We start from the raw sequence: 19,023 nt of genomic DNA on the forward strand, positions 1-19,023 counted from the left end.
CTGGGTTGGGCGTTACGGGATTTTCTTTGCTGGGTTGCCTCGATCCACCCATCCCTTCTTATTCTGCCAGCATGCTGGGGTGACCTCCAGCCAGGGCTGAGCCCTTTTCCCTGCCTCCTCTCGTTCCGCCACCCTCTCCATCCGTGGGACGCCTCCGAGGTGCCCTGGGGGGTGTTTTCCAGACCTGCCAGCACCTCCAGCTTAGGCGGTGTGGATATTTGGGAGGGAGCCTGGGCACGGCGCCGAGACCCTGGCATGCAGCACCCCCACATCCCGCGGGGTGCCCGGGCAGCTGCTCGGCTCGGCGCAGGGACGTGCCCGCGGCTCGTTTGGAAGGAGGCTGTGTGAGAGCAGGCTGAGGAAGGAGTAGGACTCCGCGAAATCTGGATCCAGATTGAAAGCTGGACTCTCACCAGCTTGGAAATTGAAAGCTGTTCGGATCCAGAAAATCAATTTTTGACCATCGTGAGCAAGAAGCTAACTTTATAAATAACCTTCCAGCTCCTCATCTGGCCAGAAAAAAAAAAAAAAATCTGCTGGAAACGGCCTCTTGCGGTGCTCCTCGCCCTGACAGAGCCAGACCAAAGCATCCGTGTGTGTGTGTGTGTGTGTACACCAGCATCGCTTCCAGCCCCTCCAGGTCCTTTTCAAGCCTCGGCACGAGTGCTCAGCCCCCCCATGCTGTGAGCATCCCGTGGCTTCTCCTGACGGGACACCCCAGCCTTTCTCAGCTAAAGCACATCTGTCACCAAACCTTCTCCTTCGCTCCCCAGCGTGGTGCTGACCCCAGTCCCCAGCCTCCTTCCTTGGGGACAAGCAGGGATGAGGGACGCATCGTGTCCCTCCCGAGGAGATGTGGAGATGCTCCCACCTGCTGTGCCACGCAGGAGCCGGCCCCGTTGTGCTTTTCTCTTTAATTGGCAGGTTCATGTCCGAGGGATGAGCTGCTGCTGGGTTTGCCCAAGCAGCAGGCACAGCGCTTTGCTGCTGGACCAGGAGCTGTCGGGGAAATAACGACCCCTGAAAACCCCCTGAACTTCGTAAAAGTGCCCTTTTCCCCCCATTCCCAAGTAGGAACGCAAGCGAGGAGCCTGCAGGCTGGGATGCAGGGGGTACTGCTGGGATGTAGGGGATGGGGTGGGATGTAGGGGATGGGGTGGGATGCAGGGAATGGGGTGAGATGCAGAAGAGGACACAAACCCTTTGTTTTTCCATCCCCACTTTGGTTTTCTGGCTCTGCGGGCACCCAGCTCGGTGTGGCCGTGGCAGGGCGTTTTTGGGGAGGGAACCCCTCCTTTCCACAGCCTCCTGCCAGAGCCCAGCCCAGGCGCTCGGAGCCACGGTGCCGGCAGCCAAGCCAAACACGGATTCCTGACATAGTTCTCTCTTTCCTTTGCAGCCAAGAAATTCATATTTCATGGGAGGTGGAAGTGAGTCCCGGCAGTAGCGGAGCGGCGGAGGGGTGCCAAGGTACGGCCAGCTGACGGCGCAGGATCCGATGCTATTTTTGGGAGCCAGGAGCTCAGCTCCTCACCCCCGAATCCCTGCTTGCGGCGATGCCGGGGCTCGGCCCCCGAGGCTGTGACCTCCCCAGCTGCTTTTCTGGCCACCCGGCCCCACTGCAGCCCGGCCACAAGAGACAGAAAGTTTAAACAGCCCCGGCTTTGAGAAGGGGCCAGTTCACAAGAGGAAGGGATTTTTCACAGCCCCAGCCAAAGCCTCGCCGTCAGAGGCGGCTGCTTGAGCCGTGCGGATGGGATGGGATGGGATGGGATGGGATGGGATGGGATGGGATGGGATGGGTGCCCTTCATGCAGCACTAAAATGCCCCTACATGGGGCAAATGCACACACACGGGCTCTTTTTGTGCCCCCTGCCCTGCCCCGTGGCTTTTCCCTGAGGATGCAGCCTGTTTGGGTTTGCAATTTCTCTTTCCACCTGCTCCCACACCCACCTCCATCAGCTCAGAGCTGTGGCTGCAGGAAGCACAGCGCCTCTGGCCCCGATACCCCCAAGGTAGCAGCCCCCAATTCTGGGCTCGCTGCTTACCCACAGGGGGGGGCGAACCCCAACCGGGACCCCCCCGACCCTAACCAGGACCCCCTTGCGCCGAGCCCCACGCACCTCCCAGCCCTATCAGGGCTTCGCGGTGCCGGGCAGCGTCCATCGAAATGGCAAGAACAGTTCCTGCCTCGATTATCTGAGCAGACGATACAAGCGGCAGATAGGCGAGGGGGAGCGTTTATCTGGGCGATGTGCAGATGGAGAGCTGAGTCACCGCGATTAAATGACTTCCCCAAGGGCACGCAGGGGAGACGCCGAGCCGAGAGCTGAACCCAGGGCTGCCCAAAAGCCCCGAGCGGCTCCGTCCTCCCATCCCGCTGCAGGGCACGAGATTTTTTTCCTTCCCTGTCCCCCTGGCCCAAGGCTGGAGCCGCAGCGGGGTTCTGCAGAGGCAGCGCTGTGGTTTCAGCCCTCTCCTCCCGCTTTGTTTCAGCAGCTTTTTGCAGGTTTTTTTTTTCCTTTTTTTGCTTTTTTTGGGGGGGGTTCCGCACAGCCATTTGCTCCCTCGCCGCCGTGTCCTGGAGAGGGGGCAGGTGAGCCCCAAGGGAGCTGCTGGGGACGTGGTGGCCACCTCGGTCCTCACGCTGTGGTCCCCTCGTGGTGTCCCTGGCTGAGAGCAGAGCTGGTGGCACCCACGGCTCTTTTCTCCAGGAAAGGGGCTGCCAGGATTGGCATTTATAAGAACCACCAGGACGATGCAGGGGAGGTGGGATGGACGCTGCTCTGTGCCATGGTGGCCACGTCCCCACCACGCTTAGCCAAAGCCCACACACCAGCAGGCAGAGACTCCCCACCAGCCAGGTGTCTTTTAAGAAATATCACTTTTTATTTAGTCATTTTGGACGTGCAAACTTCCTTTGCCCTTGTCTTGTCGCTTCCCAGCTCCTCTTCCAGCAGCTGAAGCAATTAAAACCCAAAGAGGAGCCTGGGCCCAGCTGAGAGACAGGCAGAGGAGCAGGCTGAGCATAAATATAAATATAAATATAAATATAAATATAAATATAAATATAAATATAAATATAAATATAAATATAAATATAAATATAAATATAAATATAAATATAAATATAAAGGAAACAGCCAGAGGAACACAACCAGTGCTGGTCCTGTGCGCACAGTGGGACACCAGGGCCACCACCAGTGGGGACAGATTCCCCAAGCCCTGTTGCAGGGATGCTTCAGCCACCGTTTTGGGGCACAAAACCTTAATTTACGCCTTGCCCTTATCCCAGGCACCATCTATGGGGTGAGCTCGCCCCATGCCCTGCCGAGGCTCTGCCACCACCACGGCGCAGCAGCCGGCACCCGTGGCTCTCCAGCAGCTCCTGCGTGCCACCAGCTCCTCTTTCCCCACCTTCCCCACCTCCAAACTCCTCTGCCAGCGCGGGGTTTGTTTCTCCTGGCGCTCGGCACCATCACAACTGCGATCCCCAGCCCTCGCCGTGCCCACGCTGCAGCTTTTCGGATACACAAATGAGCCTTTCCTCGGAAAAAAATGGCTCCTTTATGCGGCTGAAAGAGCGCGACTGTGATAAGGGAGCGAGCCCTGGCCTTGGTTATGTTATCTTGGCCAGGAGCCTTTGCAAATTTAAGCAGCAGCAGCAGCAGCAAACAGGCTTTACAGTTGCAGCTCGAAGCGCATAAGCGGCACGTTGTTTTGCCAGCCCAAGCCCCGCGTGCCGATGGGCTCTGTTGGCTTTGGCCAGCGCGACATCCCGCATCACGCCGGGCTTTGTTTCACTTCGCCGAGTGGCACAAAACGTCCCCCTGCCTGCTGCCACCTCCCTGCAGCATCCTCGCGGGCAAGGCTGGGGCACCGCGAGCTGCAGGAGCACGTCGCTCGCTTTTTCTTACAGAAACCCTCATTTTCTGCCCCAATCTTCCCCGGGCAGGAACGCCGAGGCTGTGTAGCACCAGGCAGAGCTGGCATGCGTGGAAACGGGGCTGGGTAATTAACAGAACTGCTAATCAGCAGAACGCTAATGAGCTGCGGCTCGCCCCTATTTGCAGCCTGCCGCCCCCTCCCAAGCTCAGGGCGGTAACGCGGCTTCGACCCCTGCAGCACGAGGCTTGTGGACCCTAAAAAGGTGTTTTTAGTAGGGAAAAAGAAAGAAATCCCTTCACTTCCTTAAAAAGAGAATCTTCAAAAAGGGGAGTTGCCTTTTTTCCTTCTTTCCTTCCTTCATTTTTTTCCTTTTTTTCTTTTTTTTTTTCTTTAATGTAACCCATGTCTGGGGCTAAAATTTAAGGGCTTTTTAAAAGCTGCTCTTGACATTTGCTTCCTGCCTAATGCCCACAGATCCTCTCTTGTAAAACCAGCTGGTAAATTCCCGACTGATTTTCTAACACCCTCAGCTACTTAGCAGCACCTAAAATCCGGAGCAGGGATAATTTGTGGCCGTGGGGAGCACGGCTGGGAAACAACCCCATCCTCCGGCAGGAGCCCAGCCCTGAGGGTCTGGGGTTGATTTTTGGGGTGCCGAGAGGGCACTCGTCATCCCTCCGACCTTGGCTGCCAGATTTGGGACGTGGGGGCCCCCCTGGGGACACGGCTCCCAGCCTGGCCGCCAGCCCTTCCCGGTAATCCGTAGGTGGAGCTCTTCTGTCATCTTTTTTCTGCTTATGCTGCTGAGAAGAACCCAGAAATAGCCTCCCGGGGAGGAGAAAAATGCCTGGCTCAGCAGCTCGCGGTGAAGGTGTGATGTTCCCCCAGCACCCTCTGACGCACCGAAAGCTTCACCCCATCACAGCACGAAGGAAAGGGGTCCCAGAGTCTCCCCCCACCACAAACCCCACTCTGCCCCCCAAGCACTGCTCACCCCCTGATGTTTTTTTCTTCCTTTCTCCAGGTCTGGGCTGAAAGGATGCGGCAGAGCCCTGCTGCCACCCGGGACCCCACACCACCCCGTCCCCATCCCCGTACCCGGCCCCGCAGGACCGTGCCATGACGGGCGGGCAGGAGCCGGCAGCAGGACGGGCAAGAGGGGCTGCGTAGCCCCCCTCCCCGGCTACCATGACCGGAGAGACCCAGCATGTTTACACCATCAGCGACGCTGAGGCCGGCCCCAAAGAGCAGGACAAGGACTTTGGCTTCGAAGGCTGCGGCGAGAAGGATGGCAGGGCGCTCGGCGGCGGCTCGCAGCCCGGCGGGGGCGAGGGGACGTCGCCCTTCCCCGCCACCAAGGACAAGGAGCCCCACAGCCAGCGGGAAGCCGTGATCCGGCCGCAGCAGGCGGGCAAGATCGACTTCAAGTCCCTCCACAACAAGCCCAAATTCGCGGGCGAGAGCGGCTGGGGAGGCATCAAGGGCAGCCCCCAGTCCCCCCCGGGGAAGGGCAGAGCCCGCGAGCGCAGCCGCCGGGCGGGGAAGGGCGAGAGGGGCCAGCACCAGCTCTACCGGCTCAGCATCGCCAGCGCCCGCCCCAGCCCCACCATCGGCATCGCCTACCCCCAGCAAAAAGTGACCCCCCCAAAAGTGCCCGAAACCAGCCGGGCTCCCGCGGCCGGCAGCTACCGCTTCCACGTGCCCGGCGTCCCCGAGGAAGAGGAGCTGAGCTTCGGCCGCTGCTTCCCCGAGGCCACCGCCGGCCGTACCTCCGCCAACTATACCTCACCACCCGCCGGCCCCCCGCGCCCGCCCCACGGCCCCAAAGGGCAGCCCCCCGCCGGCATCCCCCTCAAGAGCCCCGGCACCAATGGGCAGCTACATTACTTAGAGTTTCAGGCGAACGGGGCGAGCTCGTGGCCCTCTCCGGAGAAGAGCTTCGCAGGTGCTAGCTACGGGGTCAAGCCCAGCTCTTTCCCCGAGGGCGGCAAGGCGGGCGGCCACGCGCTGGGCGCTTTGCCCTTCCAGTTCCCCTTCCAGCTGCTGCACGACTCGGGGAAGGAGCCGTACCGCGGCGATGCCGAGTACCTGGACGTGGCCCTCGCCACCGGCCAGGCGGCTCACGGCGCCTTCGGCTTCCACGCGTCCCCCCGAGAGTGGCAGGAGGAGGCTCCGGGCATCGGGTCCTTCGAGGGCGCGTGCCCCCCGGGCCGGCTGTACGGCGTGCCCACCCCGCTGCTGGCCCCGCCGCCCGCCCCGCACCGCGGCCCTCTGCCGTGCTACAAGGGCAGGAGCGAGCACCCCGCCGACCCCAGCGGTGCTCTCTCGTCCTCTGGTGCTATCGACCAAAACCCAAGCACTTTCCAAGAAAACCAAGCTGTTTTTCCGTCTAGTTTACACTCGCCTAGTGTGCCAAAGCCAGTCGGTAAGGGGCAAGCCTCAGCCAAAGACAGTGTGCCCAGCCCGCGGCTGCTGCTCCCGGGCAGCCCTCTCAGAAGGAATATGCCACCAAACTCCCTCTCCCAAGTGCACTTTCAGAGCAAAGCCTATTGCAGCTCCCCCGCGGGCAGCGCGAGCGCAGGACCTGTGCCTTTCGAGACAAGCGTTCCCACTACGGCGCCCACCCACCCCCGGCTCGTGCAAGCCTGGGAGGGCGCCGCCAAGGCGTTTTCTCCCATGGAGCAGAACTCAGCACCTTATTCAAACCCTGTTGGAAGCCAGTTCTCATTCGAGTGCCAGCCTGGCCCCGAGCAGAGGCAGCACAGGCAGAAAAACGCCAGGATGCCTTGGCAGCAAATACACCTCGCTTCTGCGGTGCCCGGCCAGAACAGGATGGAGCTGTCGAGGCAGATGAGCGGCCAGAAGCTCCCTTTCCCCCTCGGCACGCCGGAGTGGCCGGGCAGCAAAGCCCACAAAGGGCCCCCCCTAAACAGCTCCCCAGGGTATCACGGCAAAAAGCTCCTGTCGGGGGAAAGCCTCGGGGCGCAGCGTGGGGACCCCGGCTTGACGGGAGCTTTTTCCTTCGAAAATGGCAAGGACCCAGCCTCTCCTGCTTGCGACTCGAGAAGCAAAGCCCTCTTCTACAGCATGGGCCAAGCGGGGCCGCCTCCTCCTCCCTCCAGGAGCTCGTCGGGCTCAGCATTGGTCCTGCCGCCGTCAGCCTTGGTGGCAGCTTCACCCTGCGGGTCCCCGCTGCCGTCCCCTGTCCCCAACCCCACCTGCGGCAGCACCTGCTCCTCGCTGTCCCCCGTGTCCAGCAGCCCGCTCAACCCCAGCTTTGAAGACGGCCAGCTATCCGGGGCGCTCGCCCCCTCGCCCTTCTTCCACCACCCCTGCCATCCCAAGGAGGGCAGCAAAACCTTCCACCCCTCCGAGGTGCTGACCTCGGGCTCGCTCCACTACCACCCCCAGGACTCCATCAAGCCCTTCCACTTCCCTCCCGACGCCCTGAAGGACGACCACCTCCTGAAATGCTCCCCGGAGAGCCCCTTCCACAAAGCGGGCGCGGAGGTGGCCAAAACCTGCCTGGATGGCTTGGACGGGGAGCCACCGCCACCGCCGCCACCCTACGCATCCCATCACCTGCTGGCCGGCTCGCTCAGCAGTGCCAGCCTGGACCAGCTGGACGTGCTGCTGACCTGCAAGCAGTGCGACCAGAACTACAGCAACCTGGCCTCCTTCCTGGAGCACCGCCAGTTCTGCGCATCCCACCCCGCGCCCCACGCTGAGGCCAAGGACCCCCCTCGGGTAACCGAGGGGCGACGAGGGCTGCCCCCCGAGCTCCCCAAGCCCCCCACCACCACCACCGGGGCCGGCCTGCCGCTGTCTCCAGACCCCCAGGCACATCTGCTGGCGCTGAACAAGGGCGAGGAGTTTCTGCTGGATGGGGAAAGCAAGAGCGACGGCAAGGAGGATGCTCTGAAGGGCGGCCTCTTCAACGGCCTCGCCGCCAGCTCCTTGCCTCTCACCGCCTCCGACCTGGACATCGACGATGCCAAGCTGGACAGCCTGATCACCGAAGCCCTCAACGGCCTGGGCTACCAGTCGGACAACCCAGAGATCGACAGCAGCTTCATAGATGTGTTTGCCGACGAGGAGCTGACGGGCATGAAGGCTGCCGGCTCCGGGGCGTCCCACAAGGCGAAGGAAGCCCTGGCCTCGGAGAGCAAACCCAGGCACGCAGCGGCGGAGGAGAAGGAGGGTTACTGTGATGAGGACAGCCACACGGCGGGGGAGAGGGCGAAGAGACGAGCAGGAAAGCAGCACGGCCACAAGGGGAGGGCGGCACGGCGGCTGGTGGCCCGCGAGGCCGAGCGGACGGAGCCGGCAGCGGAGGAGAGGACGGCCAGGCTGCGGGTGGGCAGGAAGAACAGCGTCCCACCGGTGTCCTCCAGGTCAGCCTCCGGCCAAAAGCAGCCCAAAAAGCTCAGCCAGGAGCCTCAGATGAAAAGTGAGGCCGGGCAGGGTGCTGCCACCAAGAGCTCCAAGCCACCTCGCTTCTCCATGAAGGAGGGGAAGAAGAGGAAGCCCCGGAGCGGGACGTGGAGCAAGGAGCTCATCCACAAGATCGTGCAGCAGAAGAACAAGCTCCACCAGCTGCACGCGAAGAGCAGCAAGCAGGCGCAGCCCCCCCTGCACCACGAGAGGCTGGAGCCCCCCAGCCAGGAGGGCCGGCTCCAGGAGTACGACTACGTCTCCGACTCGGAGGACGAAGGGGCAGCGTGCAGCAGGCTCCGCGGGAGGAGGAAGCGAGGGGCAGCCTTTATGGGGAGAGCCAAATACAGCTTCAGCAAGAAACGCCCGGGGAGAGGCGAGAGAGCCAAAGAGAAAGACCCAGCTTGGAGCTACAGCCGAAGGAGAGACCGCCAGAAAAGGGAGGCACCGGGGAACAGGAGGGTCTCCAGTCCGGAGGCTGCCAAGAAGGGGGATTGTGCCGGGAGAGCACGCAGGAGGAGCAGCCAGTCGTCCACGGGCAGCAATCCCAGTGTGAGCGTGGCCACCGAGGCTGGTCCCACCGACCTGGTGGGGGAGAAGGCAGCCGTGCCGGGGAGGAGGCGCTCGGGCAGCCCGGCACGGACACCACGGGCTGCTCTGGGCCATCCCGAGGACAGGAGCCCAAAGAAGAGCCAGAAAAGCAAGGAGGATGTCTCGCGGGGGACCAGGCAGGTTGGCTCAGCCAAACCTTTGCTAGCAAGCCCCAGGTCCCATCCAAGTACTGCACCCGATGCTTCTGCAGGGGACGATGCAAAGGAGGAGCCACTGCCGCCGAGCCAGGAGGGGCAGCTCCCCAGCACGGCCACCTCGGGCAGGAGCCCCATCAGGCTCCCCCATAAGAAGGAGGCAGAAGAGCCCAGAGGAGCAGCAAACCAGGCAGGAGAAGGCAGCCCGGAGGCTCAGGACTCGGCCGGGCTGGCGATGGTCGGCCAGAGGCAGCAGTTTGCCCCCTACACGGGTGACACAGTGAAGTACCACGCAGAAGAGCTGATGGCTCCGTCCAGGAGCGAGCCCAGCCCCAGTAGCACCAGCACTGCCTTCTCAGGAGCAGGCAGCAAGTACGGGAAGGCGCACGGGGTCACTGATGTTGGGAAGGGCTTTGCCACACCAGGTGCCCCATTCGGGGGCGATGCGATGGGGATGATGCTGGCTGCCAAGGCGCCCGATCCGTACGTCGGTGGTGACAGCGCCTTTTTTGATCCCAAAGCCCTTCCTGCTCACTACGATGCCAACCTCTTCTCGAAGCCCCCAGCCCTGGGGTCCTCGCACATGGATGAGATGTACTTGTGCCGGGAGGACATCGGCACCGGCTCCTTTGAGCAGAAGCACGCCAGCATCTCCCCCTACACCGCAGAGACCCCACAGACCAAGGTCTCCTCCCCTCTCAGCTTTGACTCCTCCTCGATTTTTGGAGAGCTTCCCGTGACCGAGTTCGATTCACCGCTGTACGAGAGCGTGTCCGCCGGCAAGGACGGCTACGTGGCAGCCTTCGCCTGCCCCAGCAGTGCCCCCAGCAAGCCGCTGCCCTTCGAGCAGCCCTACCCACCGTTTATGCCGGAGAAGGACTGGTCCCTGATGGAGGAGGTGGCTCCGATGCTGCCAGAAGACATGGCTCACTTCCACAGCCTGGCAGTGGACAAGCCACTCGCCAAAAAATTCCCCGAGGAGGGTGCCGTGCCCCCTGCCCAGCTGCCTCTGCCACTGCCGGATAGGATGACGGATTACAACGTGGCTTTTATCAATAACATGTCCGACGACGAGCTGGAGATCAAGCGGCTGGTGACGGAGCTGGAGAGCCAGCTGCAGACCAGCAAGCTGAGCGGCGAGGCGCCCACCGCCCTGCCAAAGGGTGAGCATCACGCTGCACCCCTGCGGGGATCTGCAGCCGAGCCCTTCCCACCCCTGCCTGCAGACCAGGGCCACCAGAAGGGGCTGTTCATGGCAGATGAGCTGGGCACCTCGAGCCTCCTGGCCACCAAGATCTGTGCTGGGGAAAGGTTGGGGGGCGAGAAGCCGGCGGTCACGGGTGCCCGTGGTGGCTACGAGGGAGGCAGGGAGCCCTGGCACGGACCCGCGGCGGCGTTTGGCTCGTTGGATGCCGGGATGTGCACGCCACCCTCCTCGGATGGGTTTTGCCCCAAAGAGAGCGGGGAGCAGCTGCAGGGAGCTGTGGCCACCGAGAGAAGTGGCCCCAGAAGGATGGAGAATGAGCCTTCCTCCAAAAGCCCATGCAACCCATGCGCGCCGGACACAGCTGAGGTGCCCATCTACACAGACCCCCCTGCAAAAAGCCCTCCTGCTGTCCCCAGTGCCAGGATGGGGGAGGCAACCGAAGCCAACAAGGACACCCTGCCACCCCTGCCATGCAAGCCGGGTGCAGAGAGCTTCCCTGTGCCAGGGAAACCGGGTGAGCGCTTCGGTGATGCCGCAGAGCTGGAGAAGTTCGATGCCCATCTTCCAAACCATGACCCTGAGCTCGGCTTCCAGCCGGGTCCAGCCATGGACCTCCCCTTTTCGCCTCACATCAAAGAGGTCCCAGATGCAGAAGAAAGACCCTTTGGCAAGTCCAAGGAACCCCAGATGGTGAAAAGCACCCTGGACTTCAAGGGGGATGGCGGAGGGTCTGCGTTGCTGGAAGAAGCGGAGGAGAGGAAGAGCCCCGCAGCCTTGCCAGCCCCCGGGCACGGCGACAAAGCCAGCAAGCACAAAGCTCTGCTCTTCCACATGCTGAGCCTGCCCAAGGAGAGCAGCTCCCAGAGGACGTCAGCCTCCCAGGACGCCAACCCGCTGCAGCAGCTCCAGCTCTTCGTGGCACGGACGGTGAAAAGCAACGAAGAGGAGCTGTTGATGCCCTGCTTCCCCGTGCTGCTGGCCCCCGGCCACCCCGCTGCTGCCAGCAAGGGCCAGCAGGAGCAGAAAGAGGAGGGTGGTGATGGTGAAAATCAGGCGTATCGCCCTGCCCCAGGGGAAGGGGACATCCCCGTCGTGGGCAATGCAGAAATCGTTGCTGCCCCTGCTAAAGAGGCTGTGCCATTTCCCGGTGCCTGCAGGCAGCTGGAGCCGTTCAGTGCAGTGGGCTCCTACGGTGCAAAACTATCCACGTTTGCTGGCCCAGAGCTGCAGAATAATGTGGCGGAGCTGCAGCACTTAGCAAATGAAGACGAGGAGGCAAATGACATTAATATCCGTGCAGATGGTGCTTCCCGAGAGCAAAATGACCTCTCGCCACTCAGAAACGCAGCGGTGACCCCACCGCCAGGGCAAGGAAAGAAAGCTGATCAGCTCGTGGAAGAGCAGGAGCGTAAAGATAAAAACAAAGCGGCCTTGGCATTTAAAACACATGAGCAATCCCATTTAAGCTGTGGTTTGATGGAGAAAGAAACGCCGGGCCGTGCAACATCAGCGGGGCTGGGAACAAACGAGGCTGAACGCAGAGCGTGGTGCCGGGGAGCTGACCGGGACGAGCAGGCACCAGGCTCCGTGGGCACGGGCAGTGCCCCCGCCAGCCCCACCAGCACACTCAGCCCCTCCAACGAGCCCCACACGCATCCCCGTTTGCTGCAGGACACAAAATTAAATGCGAAGCTTCCCAGAGAAGGAAATGGTAAGAAAAAGTCCCCCAACGGCTGTCATTACGCAGGTGAATCTCTGGCCAGCCTGCCCTCGCCGATGGGTTTTCCTCACCCCAAATATTTGCAGAGTGGTGGGACCGAGGGAGGAGAATCCCCCGGCTTTGGCAGTCAGCTCTCGGAAGAGAACAAATACAGCAGGTCCCCGCTGAACGCCTCGAGCTCATTCCTTGTGACCAGATGTCCTCCTGAGGCCGATGGCAATCACACCCACCACCCCACCCCGAGCCCAACAGAGCAAGGGACATGGAACAGGACCCCTGCTTTTCCCCCCCTGCTGCACCACTGCGGGATCACGCCGACAGAGGCAGGTGGGGACGGTCACCGCCAGTCCCCCGAAGGTGTTTTGGGAAGCTACGGGCAGCCTGAAAGAGAAGGGATGGCGAGAGCCTGCGCTCCTCTGCGTGCTGATGCCCTGGTGGGCTCTGCCGTGCAGGTGGATGGTGCCCAGGAGCCATGCAGGAAGGACAGCTCGCCTCCCTGCTCGCCTTTCAGCCACAAACGGGGTGGGAAAGAGGGGCCCGAAAGTGCTGGTGCTGTGCTGCCAGGATCTCATTTTAGGGAAAACCAAGCGTGCACCATCACCGACATGGTCATTAACTCCATTCCTCTGGAAACCCAGAATTACCCAACGCAACCCACCACAGATCTGGTGTTCACAGAAAGAGAGGTGAACCTAAATCGGGAGAAAAAGCTTGAGAACTGCTGTGATGATGGAAATAAGCATCGGAATGAACCGGAGGCTTTGTCCAACGGTTTTGTTGTTCAGCAGGTGCCAGCTGCTGTCTGTAGAGGGCTTAAAAGGACAGGAGATCTTGGTCCTGCCAAATCAAATGGCCCCCAGCCTTCAGAGGCAGCAGAGGTGAGAACTGGTGATCTTTCCAAACCCACAGAGATTGGAGAAAAGAGTTTAAAAGGGGAGAAACCCACGAGCCACAGGGCTGAGCACAGTGGAGAAGCTGCGAGTTGCGTGCTAAATAACGTGGGCCAAGGAGAGGGCACCACAAGTCACAGCACCCCAAGCCCTTCCCAAAACGAACTGCAGAAAGAAAAGAAGCCCAACGGGCTCCAGGTCACCTGCGACATTTGTTCAGCCTCCTTCCGCTCCAAGCCCGGCCTGACCCGGCACAAAGCTGTCAAGCACCAGGTGAAGCCAGGCAGGACTCCCAGGTCCACCTTGATTCCTGCAGATGAGACATCAAGGGCAGCCCAGAAGGTCCCCAGAAGGAGCCTGAAGGCTGTCAGAGAGAAAACCTGCGGCTCCCAGGTGCCAAATGCTGCTGAACACGCGCCCAAGAAAATGTGCACGGGCCTGGAGAAGGAGCCCAGCGCGCAGATGCAGGAGGTGGTGAGCAGGGTGCTCAGCGACCTGAGCGTGATATCCCTCGAGGTGTCCCAGGAGCTGCACCGCACGCGTGTTGCGCACAGGGAGGTGAAAGCCAAGGGGCAGCACGCAGAGACGGGGGCAGGAGAGGACCCAGGGAGGCAGGGCAGGAAAGGGGAGAAGGGCAGGAGGAGCCAGAGCAAAGATCCCGGAGGGGTAAATGGCAATTCCGAGAAGAAGCTGAACAGGAAAGTGAGGCGGAGGAAAGCAAAGGCATTTCCCAGCAGACATGAGCCCAATGGTCCCTGTGAGCTGGGGAAGAGTTCAGGTCCTGCCCCTGCTGCCCTCAGCCCCAGCCTGCCCGCTGTCACGGAGGGCCTGCGTGAGCCAGGCGGGTGCATTTCCACAGAGGAACAAAATTTACCCAGCTCATCCCCTCCAAAAGCGAAGCAGTCCCCGTGCGCAGCCGAGCTCGCAGAGGACCCGGGCGACAGGATGGTGCCTTCAGAGGAGGTCTGCAAGGAGCCAGGAACGGGCACGGCTCCCTGTCCCGAGGGGCAGGAAGAGCCAGGTGAAGCAGAAAGCACACAGGCTTGCAGAGCATGGGTTGGGGGGTTCGTGAAGCAAGTGGAGGAGGGACTGGGCGAGGTAGGCGAGGAGCAGCACCGTGATGGCACGGAGGAGATGGAGGCTGAGACAGGAGGCAGTTCGGGAGGCAGCAGCGCTGGGAAATGGAGCAGTGCCCCAGGGGGTGTCACATCACCTTCCCCAGGGGTACCAAATGTGCAGACAAATGATTTGGAAACCCCCCAGAAAGCTCCCACGCATGGAGCTCTGCAGCCCCCGCCAGCGGCCAGCCCCGCTCCCGCGGAGCCGAAGCGCTGGGCGAAGGCAGAGCTGACCCCGAGCCGGGAGCACCACGGGGACAATGCGGCCACCTCCGACCTCCAGGGCTTGTTCGACGACGACCCCACATTCTCCCAGCTGTTCCCCCGGGACGAGCAGCTCATCCGGAGGAAGTGCACGCGGGTGTATGGGAAGCGCAGCAAGAAGCCCAAGCCCGTCGCCGAGGTGAGCCTGCGGCCGGCGGGTGCCATCGACCTCTTCTCCATCCGACTGGCGTCCGACCTCAGCGACACCGGCTCCTTCTGTGTCACCAGGGAGGACCCCTGCGAGTACGAAACCATCTCCATCGACGACGCCTTGATGCTGAACATGTGTCACGGCAGCAAGGCGAGGAGCGGGGAAGCAGGTCCCGGTGGATCCGCCAGCACGGCGCTGCGCTCGGACGGCGAGAAGGCCAGCCCTGGGAGAGATGTCACTGACCTGGAGGACAACGTGCTAACGTTCTTGTGCCAGAACAGCCACATGGACAACGGCCCCAGCTTGAGCATCTGGGCCGGGCTGGAGAAGGAAGGAGAGAGCCTGGCCGCCGAGGGGATGTTTGAGGCTCCGGTGGGCCTGGAGAACGAGCACTCGCTTGGAGAAACGAGCTCCGAGCCCCCCGACCTGGCGGAGGAGCCCTACGATGGCAAGAGCAGTGAAGATTCAGACTCTCCCGAATTCCACACCATCGACATCGAGATGCTGAATGCCAAGCTGAAAATGAGGGATGTGTGCTTCTTCGGTCCTTGCGAAGAGCTCCCCGGCAGCGGGGACGATGGCGCTTCAAGCTTCAAGCCGAAGCCGGGGCAGCACAGCAAGCACGGCAGAAGTAAGCTAGAAGATGGGAAGCTGGGCAAAAACCGCGGCGACATCCCCATCAAGGCCAAGGACAAGCAGTACAAGTGCAAAGTCTGCTTCCAGTGGTTCCTGACGCTGGGGGAGCTGGATTTCCACAAGCTCACCCACAACCCCTCCCCGCCGCCCACCTGCTACATGTGCGTCCAGCGCAAGTTCAGCTCGCGGGAGCAGCTGAGGGACCACCTGAAGGAGAAGCACGCCAAGAACAAGGCCGGGCTGTGGGCCTGCGGGATGTGCCTGAAGGAGATCTCCGACGTCTGGATGTACAACGAGCACCTCCGCGAGCACGCCACCCAGTTCGCTCGCAAGGGGCAAGCGCAGAAGTCCGTGATGGGCCTGCCGGCCTGCTTCGGTGAGGACAACGACGCCGTCACCCAATTCCTCAACACCATCATGTGTCGGAAGCCCAGCAGGTCCTCCCGGCACGCCGAGCCCAGCAGCAAGCACACGCCTAGCAGGGAGAGCAGGAGCCCCAGGGAGCTGCCTCCGGAGCAGGAGGTCAAGGCGGTGAAAGAGCCCTCGGAGAGCAGCAGCGTCAAGGTGAAGCCTCCTGCACCCAGCTCCTCCAAAGCATCTGCCAGTCCGTCTCCGGAGCACCCAGCAAAAAGTGAAGGCACCCCGAAATCTGTCCCCATGCACCCCGACTGCAAGGATCCTTCCAGGGACTGTCATCACTGCGGCAAGCAGTTTCCCAAGCCCTTCAAGCTGCAGCGGCACTTAGTGGTGCACAGCCTGCAGAAGATTTACCTGTGCCACAAGTGCCCCATGTTCTACCAGGAGACCAAAGAGCTTCGAAACCACCTCAGCCAGGAGCACGGGGTAGTGGAGGAGCAGGAGATCAAGCACACCACGCTGTACGCCTGCGAGCTCTGCGCCGACGTCATGCACGTTATCAAGAAGTCCTTCATCTGCAGCATGTGCAACTACACCTTCTCCAAGAAAGAGCAGTACGACCGGCACATGGAGAAGCACCTTGCGGGCAGCAACAGGACTTTCAAATTCAGAGGGGTCATGAGGCCCGGCGCTGCCTCCAAAGAGGGCAGGGAGAAGGTGAGGGAGGACGGCGTGCCGCCGAGCAAGAAGAGGAAGGTTGCTCCCCACGGCACCTCAGCAGACCGCCCGGCCCACGCCGGTGACCTGCAGCTGGTGGATCCTGCGAGCCCCAGCCTCCAGCCTCCTTCTGAGCCCTTCCCTGGAGCACCCAGGGACCCGGCAGCACCTCTGCCCCAACCCCCTGTGAAAACCGAAGACCTGGTGGGTGACTTCTCCGACCTCCTGGCGGAGATGGAGAAATCCCAGTTCGACACCCTGCCGCCTCCACCCTGCCTCTCCCCGTCTTTGCCGCAGGCTGCGGCCGGCGGTGCCGAGCTCGGCCACATCGCTGCCCTCTCCATCGAGGAGCTGGAGAAAGGAGCGTTTGATGGGAAACCGCTTCCTTTCCTGGACTCGCCCGGGTTTAGCCTTGACCTGGCTGGGTTAGCGTGCAGCCAAGCCACAGACCAAAAGCTGTCTCCTCCACACCTCACCGAGAAGCGCGGCTACGCCGATGCCCATAAAAGAACAAGCGCAAGCAACAAAGACGAATACATAGCGGGGGGGTTGGAAAACCCTGATGCAGCCACCGATGCCGTGGATGGGATCCCATTTCTCCAGCTTGCCAAGAAGGTCTCGGAGCTTCCTTCCCAAGCGGCAGAGGCTCCACCGGCCAAGGAGACCCACAGGACACAATGGGGCAACCCCAGCGCCAGCGAGGCCTCTGGTTGGGAAGGCGCATCCAAAGCCACTTCTCCGGAGGCTGCCCACCAGCCCCTGCCCCTGAAGGACAAGACAGCATCACCCGCACTGAACAGGGCTGCCAAAGATTCGGCCTCCCAGAAAAAAAACACGGGGAACCAGCCTGGTGGTGAGGCTGCTCCCGAGGAGGGCCAGCAAGGCAGCGTGGCAAAGGACAAATCCGCGCCCGATGGTGGCACCAAGGAGAGCAGCGCTGGCACCAGGGACCACGGTGGCAACCCAAGCAGATCCTCCGGCCACCAGCTGCGAGGAGATTCTGCCGGCCACACCGCCAAGCTTCACCCCAAGAGGAGGAAAGAGCACAAGTCCCTGAGCCACCGGGGCAGCGCCGGCTCCCGGGAGAACATGGAGGGAGACGGGAAGAAGAAGAAAGGCCGGGCACCGGGCCCGGGCAGGAGCGAGAGCAGCGGCGAGCTGAAGCGTGCCGACTGGAGCATCGCCGAAACTCCTGCCCTGTCCCCGGGGAGGAGGGATGCTCACGGCAACAGGCTGCTCCCCAAGCCCAAGATGGGCACCCAGCTGAAGAAGATGGTCCTGGACGCTTGCAACCAGAAGAAGGGGGAGCTGCGGCACGCCAACGGGGACGTGCGGCGCAGGAAAGCCATTTTGGGGAAGAGCCTGCACCAGGTGCTGGCCAAGGGCACGGCGCCGGCCCCGCGCGGCTCCTTGCACAGCCCGCGCCCCGCGCGCGGCACCAAGCCCGCCGGCTCGGCCAGCTACCGCACGGCCGAGTCCCAGAACAACCTGCTCAGCCAACTCTTCGGGCAGAAATTAACCAGCTTTAAGATCCCTTTAAGGAGGGAGACTTCAGAGTAATTTATGGAAGTGACTTACGGTGATCCGCAGCTGCTTTCACGGGGTTTGCAAGGGGAGAAATTATCAAAGCATTAAATTCGTTTGTGTAGCATGATTTTTTCTGTCTAGCTTAAATGAACTTGCACTGCAGCCTCTGTGAAATAGTTTGCTTTGTGTCTACTAATCTACTTTAATTCACCTGATTTATCATGCAAATGCTAGAACTTTGATGTTGCTGATGATTTTCATGAACTGAAATTGTAATCGCTTTGGGCAGACTGAATCGTCAAGAGCAAATGCTTTATTGCAGAAGTGCTGAGGTTATAAGGATACTTGCAAATCTCAGACCCTTTTGAGGCTGTGTCTGTGTTATCTTTGTACAAAGTACTTGAAGAGATGAACTTCATTCCGTAGACGTCTTATTCATAAGGTGCAGTACACTGTAGAAAGCCAATTTTTTTTTTTGAAGATTTTGCACAAATAATCCCGTACAATTCATTTAATTGGGAGCTGGCCTAAGAGATGATACAATTTAAAAAAATAATAATAATAATAAAAATTAAATTAAGCATCAAGTGTCCCATATTCTGACAGCCATCCCTAAGGATTTGTTTCTACGTCGTCAGGAGAATATCGAAGCAGCCGGCGAGCTGTCCGAGCGCGGCTGCCGCCCTTTGACCACTGTAGGTGATGTGCACGGAGGAGAGCTGCCACCGCTAGCAAACTGCACCTTGACACTTGTGACAAACTCTTGTGTTTTAGGGTTTTTCGGGGGGTTTTGTTGTTTTTTTTGTTGTTGTTTTTGTTCACGTGGGGTCGTTTGTTTGTTCTTTTTTTTTGTTTTTGCGCAACGACAAAACTGTGCCAACTCACCGCACCGCACCGGTACTGGCCGAGTGCCCTCAACGGTATAACTTCTAAACCTATCTTACTGTATTGAGTTAGTGGCTATATAGGTATCCGCTTTTTACTATGCAGTTACTGGTGCTATTCTTATTTCGTAATGTGAATACAGACTTCCTTGATCGAAAAAAAAATAAATAAAAATGAAATAAAATAAATAAAAGGGAACCGTTAGGAAGTAGCCGTTACCTGGAAGAGAAAACAAAGCAGGAAAATCAAAGGTTAGGGAAAATCCTGTATGCTGGTACTCCGTAGTGTCGCGAAGGTTACGTCACGCTGGACAAGCACGTTATACAACCGAACTTCTGAACCGGAAAGTAATCTCAGGTGCAAACGAGGACATGGAAGATAACTAAATACTATTGAAATACTCCCAAGTCAAGGAGGTGAAGTAATGCACTGATGTGATATGAACAGTCAGAGTACTTTGCGTCTGTCCTGCAATTATTTTT

At 60.4% G+C, this 19,023-nt stretch overlaps 1 protein-coding gene across 1 annotated transcript; it reads left to right on the forward strand.

Annotated features, from left to right (window-relative positions):
* Nucleotides 1-5,074: 5,074 nt before the first annotated feature.
* Nucleotides 5,075-18,437, forward strand: ZNF469 (zinc finger protein 469). Its single transcript, XM_032195960.1, has 2 exons — nucleotides 5,075-12,141; nucleotides 12,445-18,437. Exons 1-2 carry the CDS (start codon nucleotides 5,078-5,080, stop codon nucleotides 17,687-17,689), a joined length of 12,309 nt encoding a protein of 4,102 aa, XP_032051851.1. The 5' UTR covers nucleotides 5,075-5,077; the 3' UTR covers nucleotides 17,690-18,437.
* The last annotated feature ends 586 nt before the right edge of the window (nucleotides 18,438-19,023 follow it).

The sequence above is a fragment of the Aythya fuligula genome, chromosome 12 (genome assembly GCF_009819795.1).
Source record: "Aythya fuligula isolate bAytFul2 chromosome 12, bAytFul2.pri, whole genome shotgun sequence".
In the NCBI taxonomy this organism is placed as follows: Eukaryota; Metazoa; Chordata; class Aves; order Anseriformes; family Anatidae; genus Aythya; species Aythya fuligula.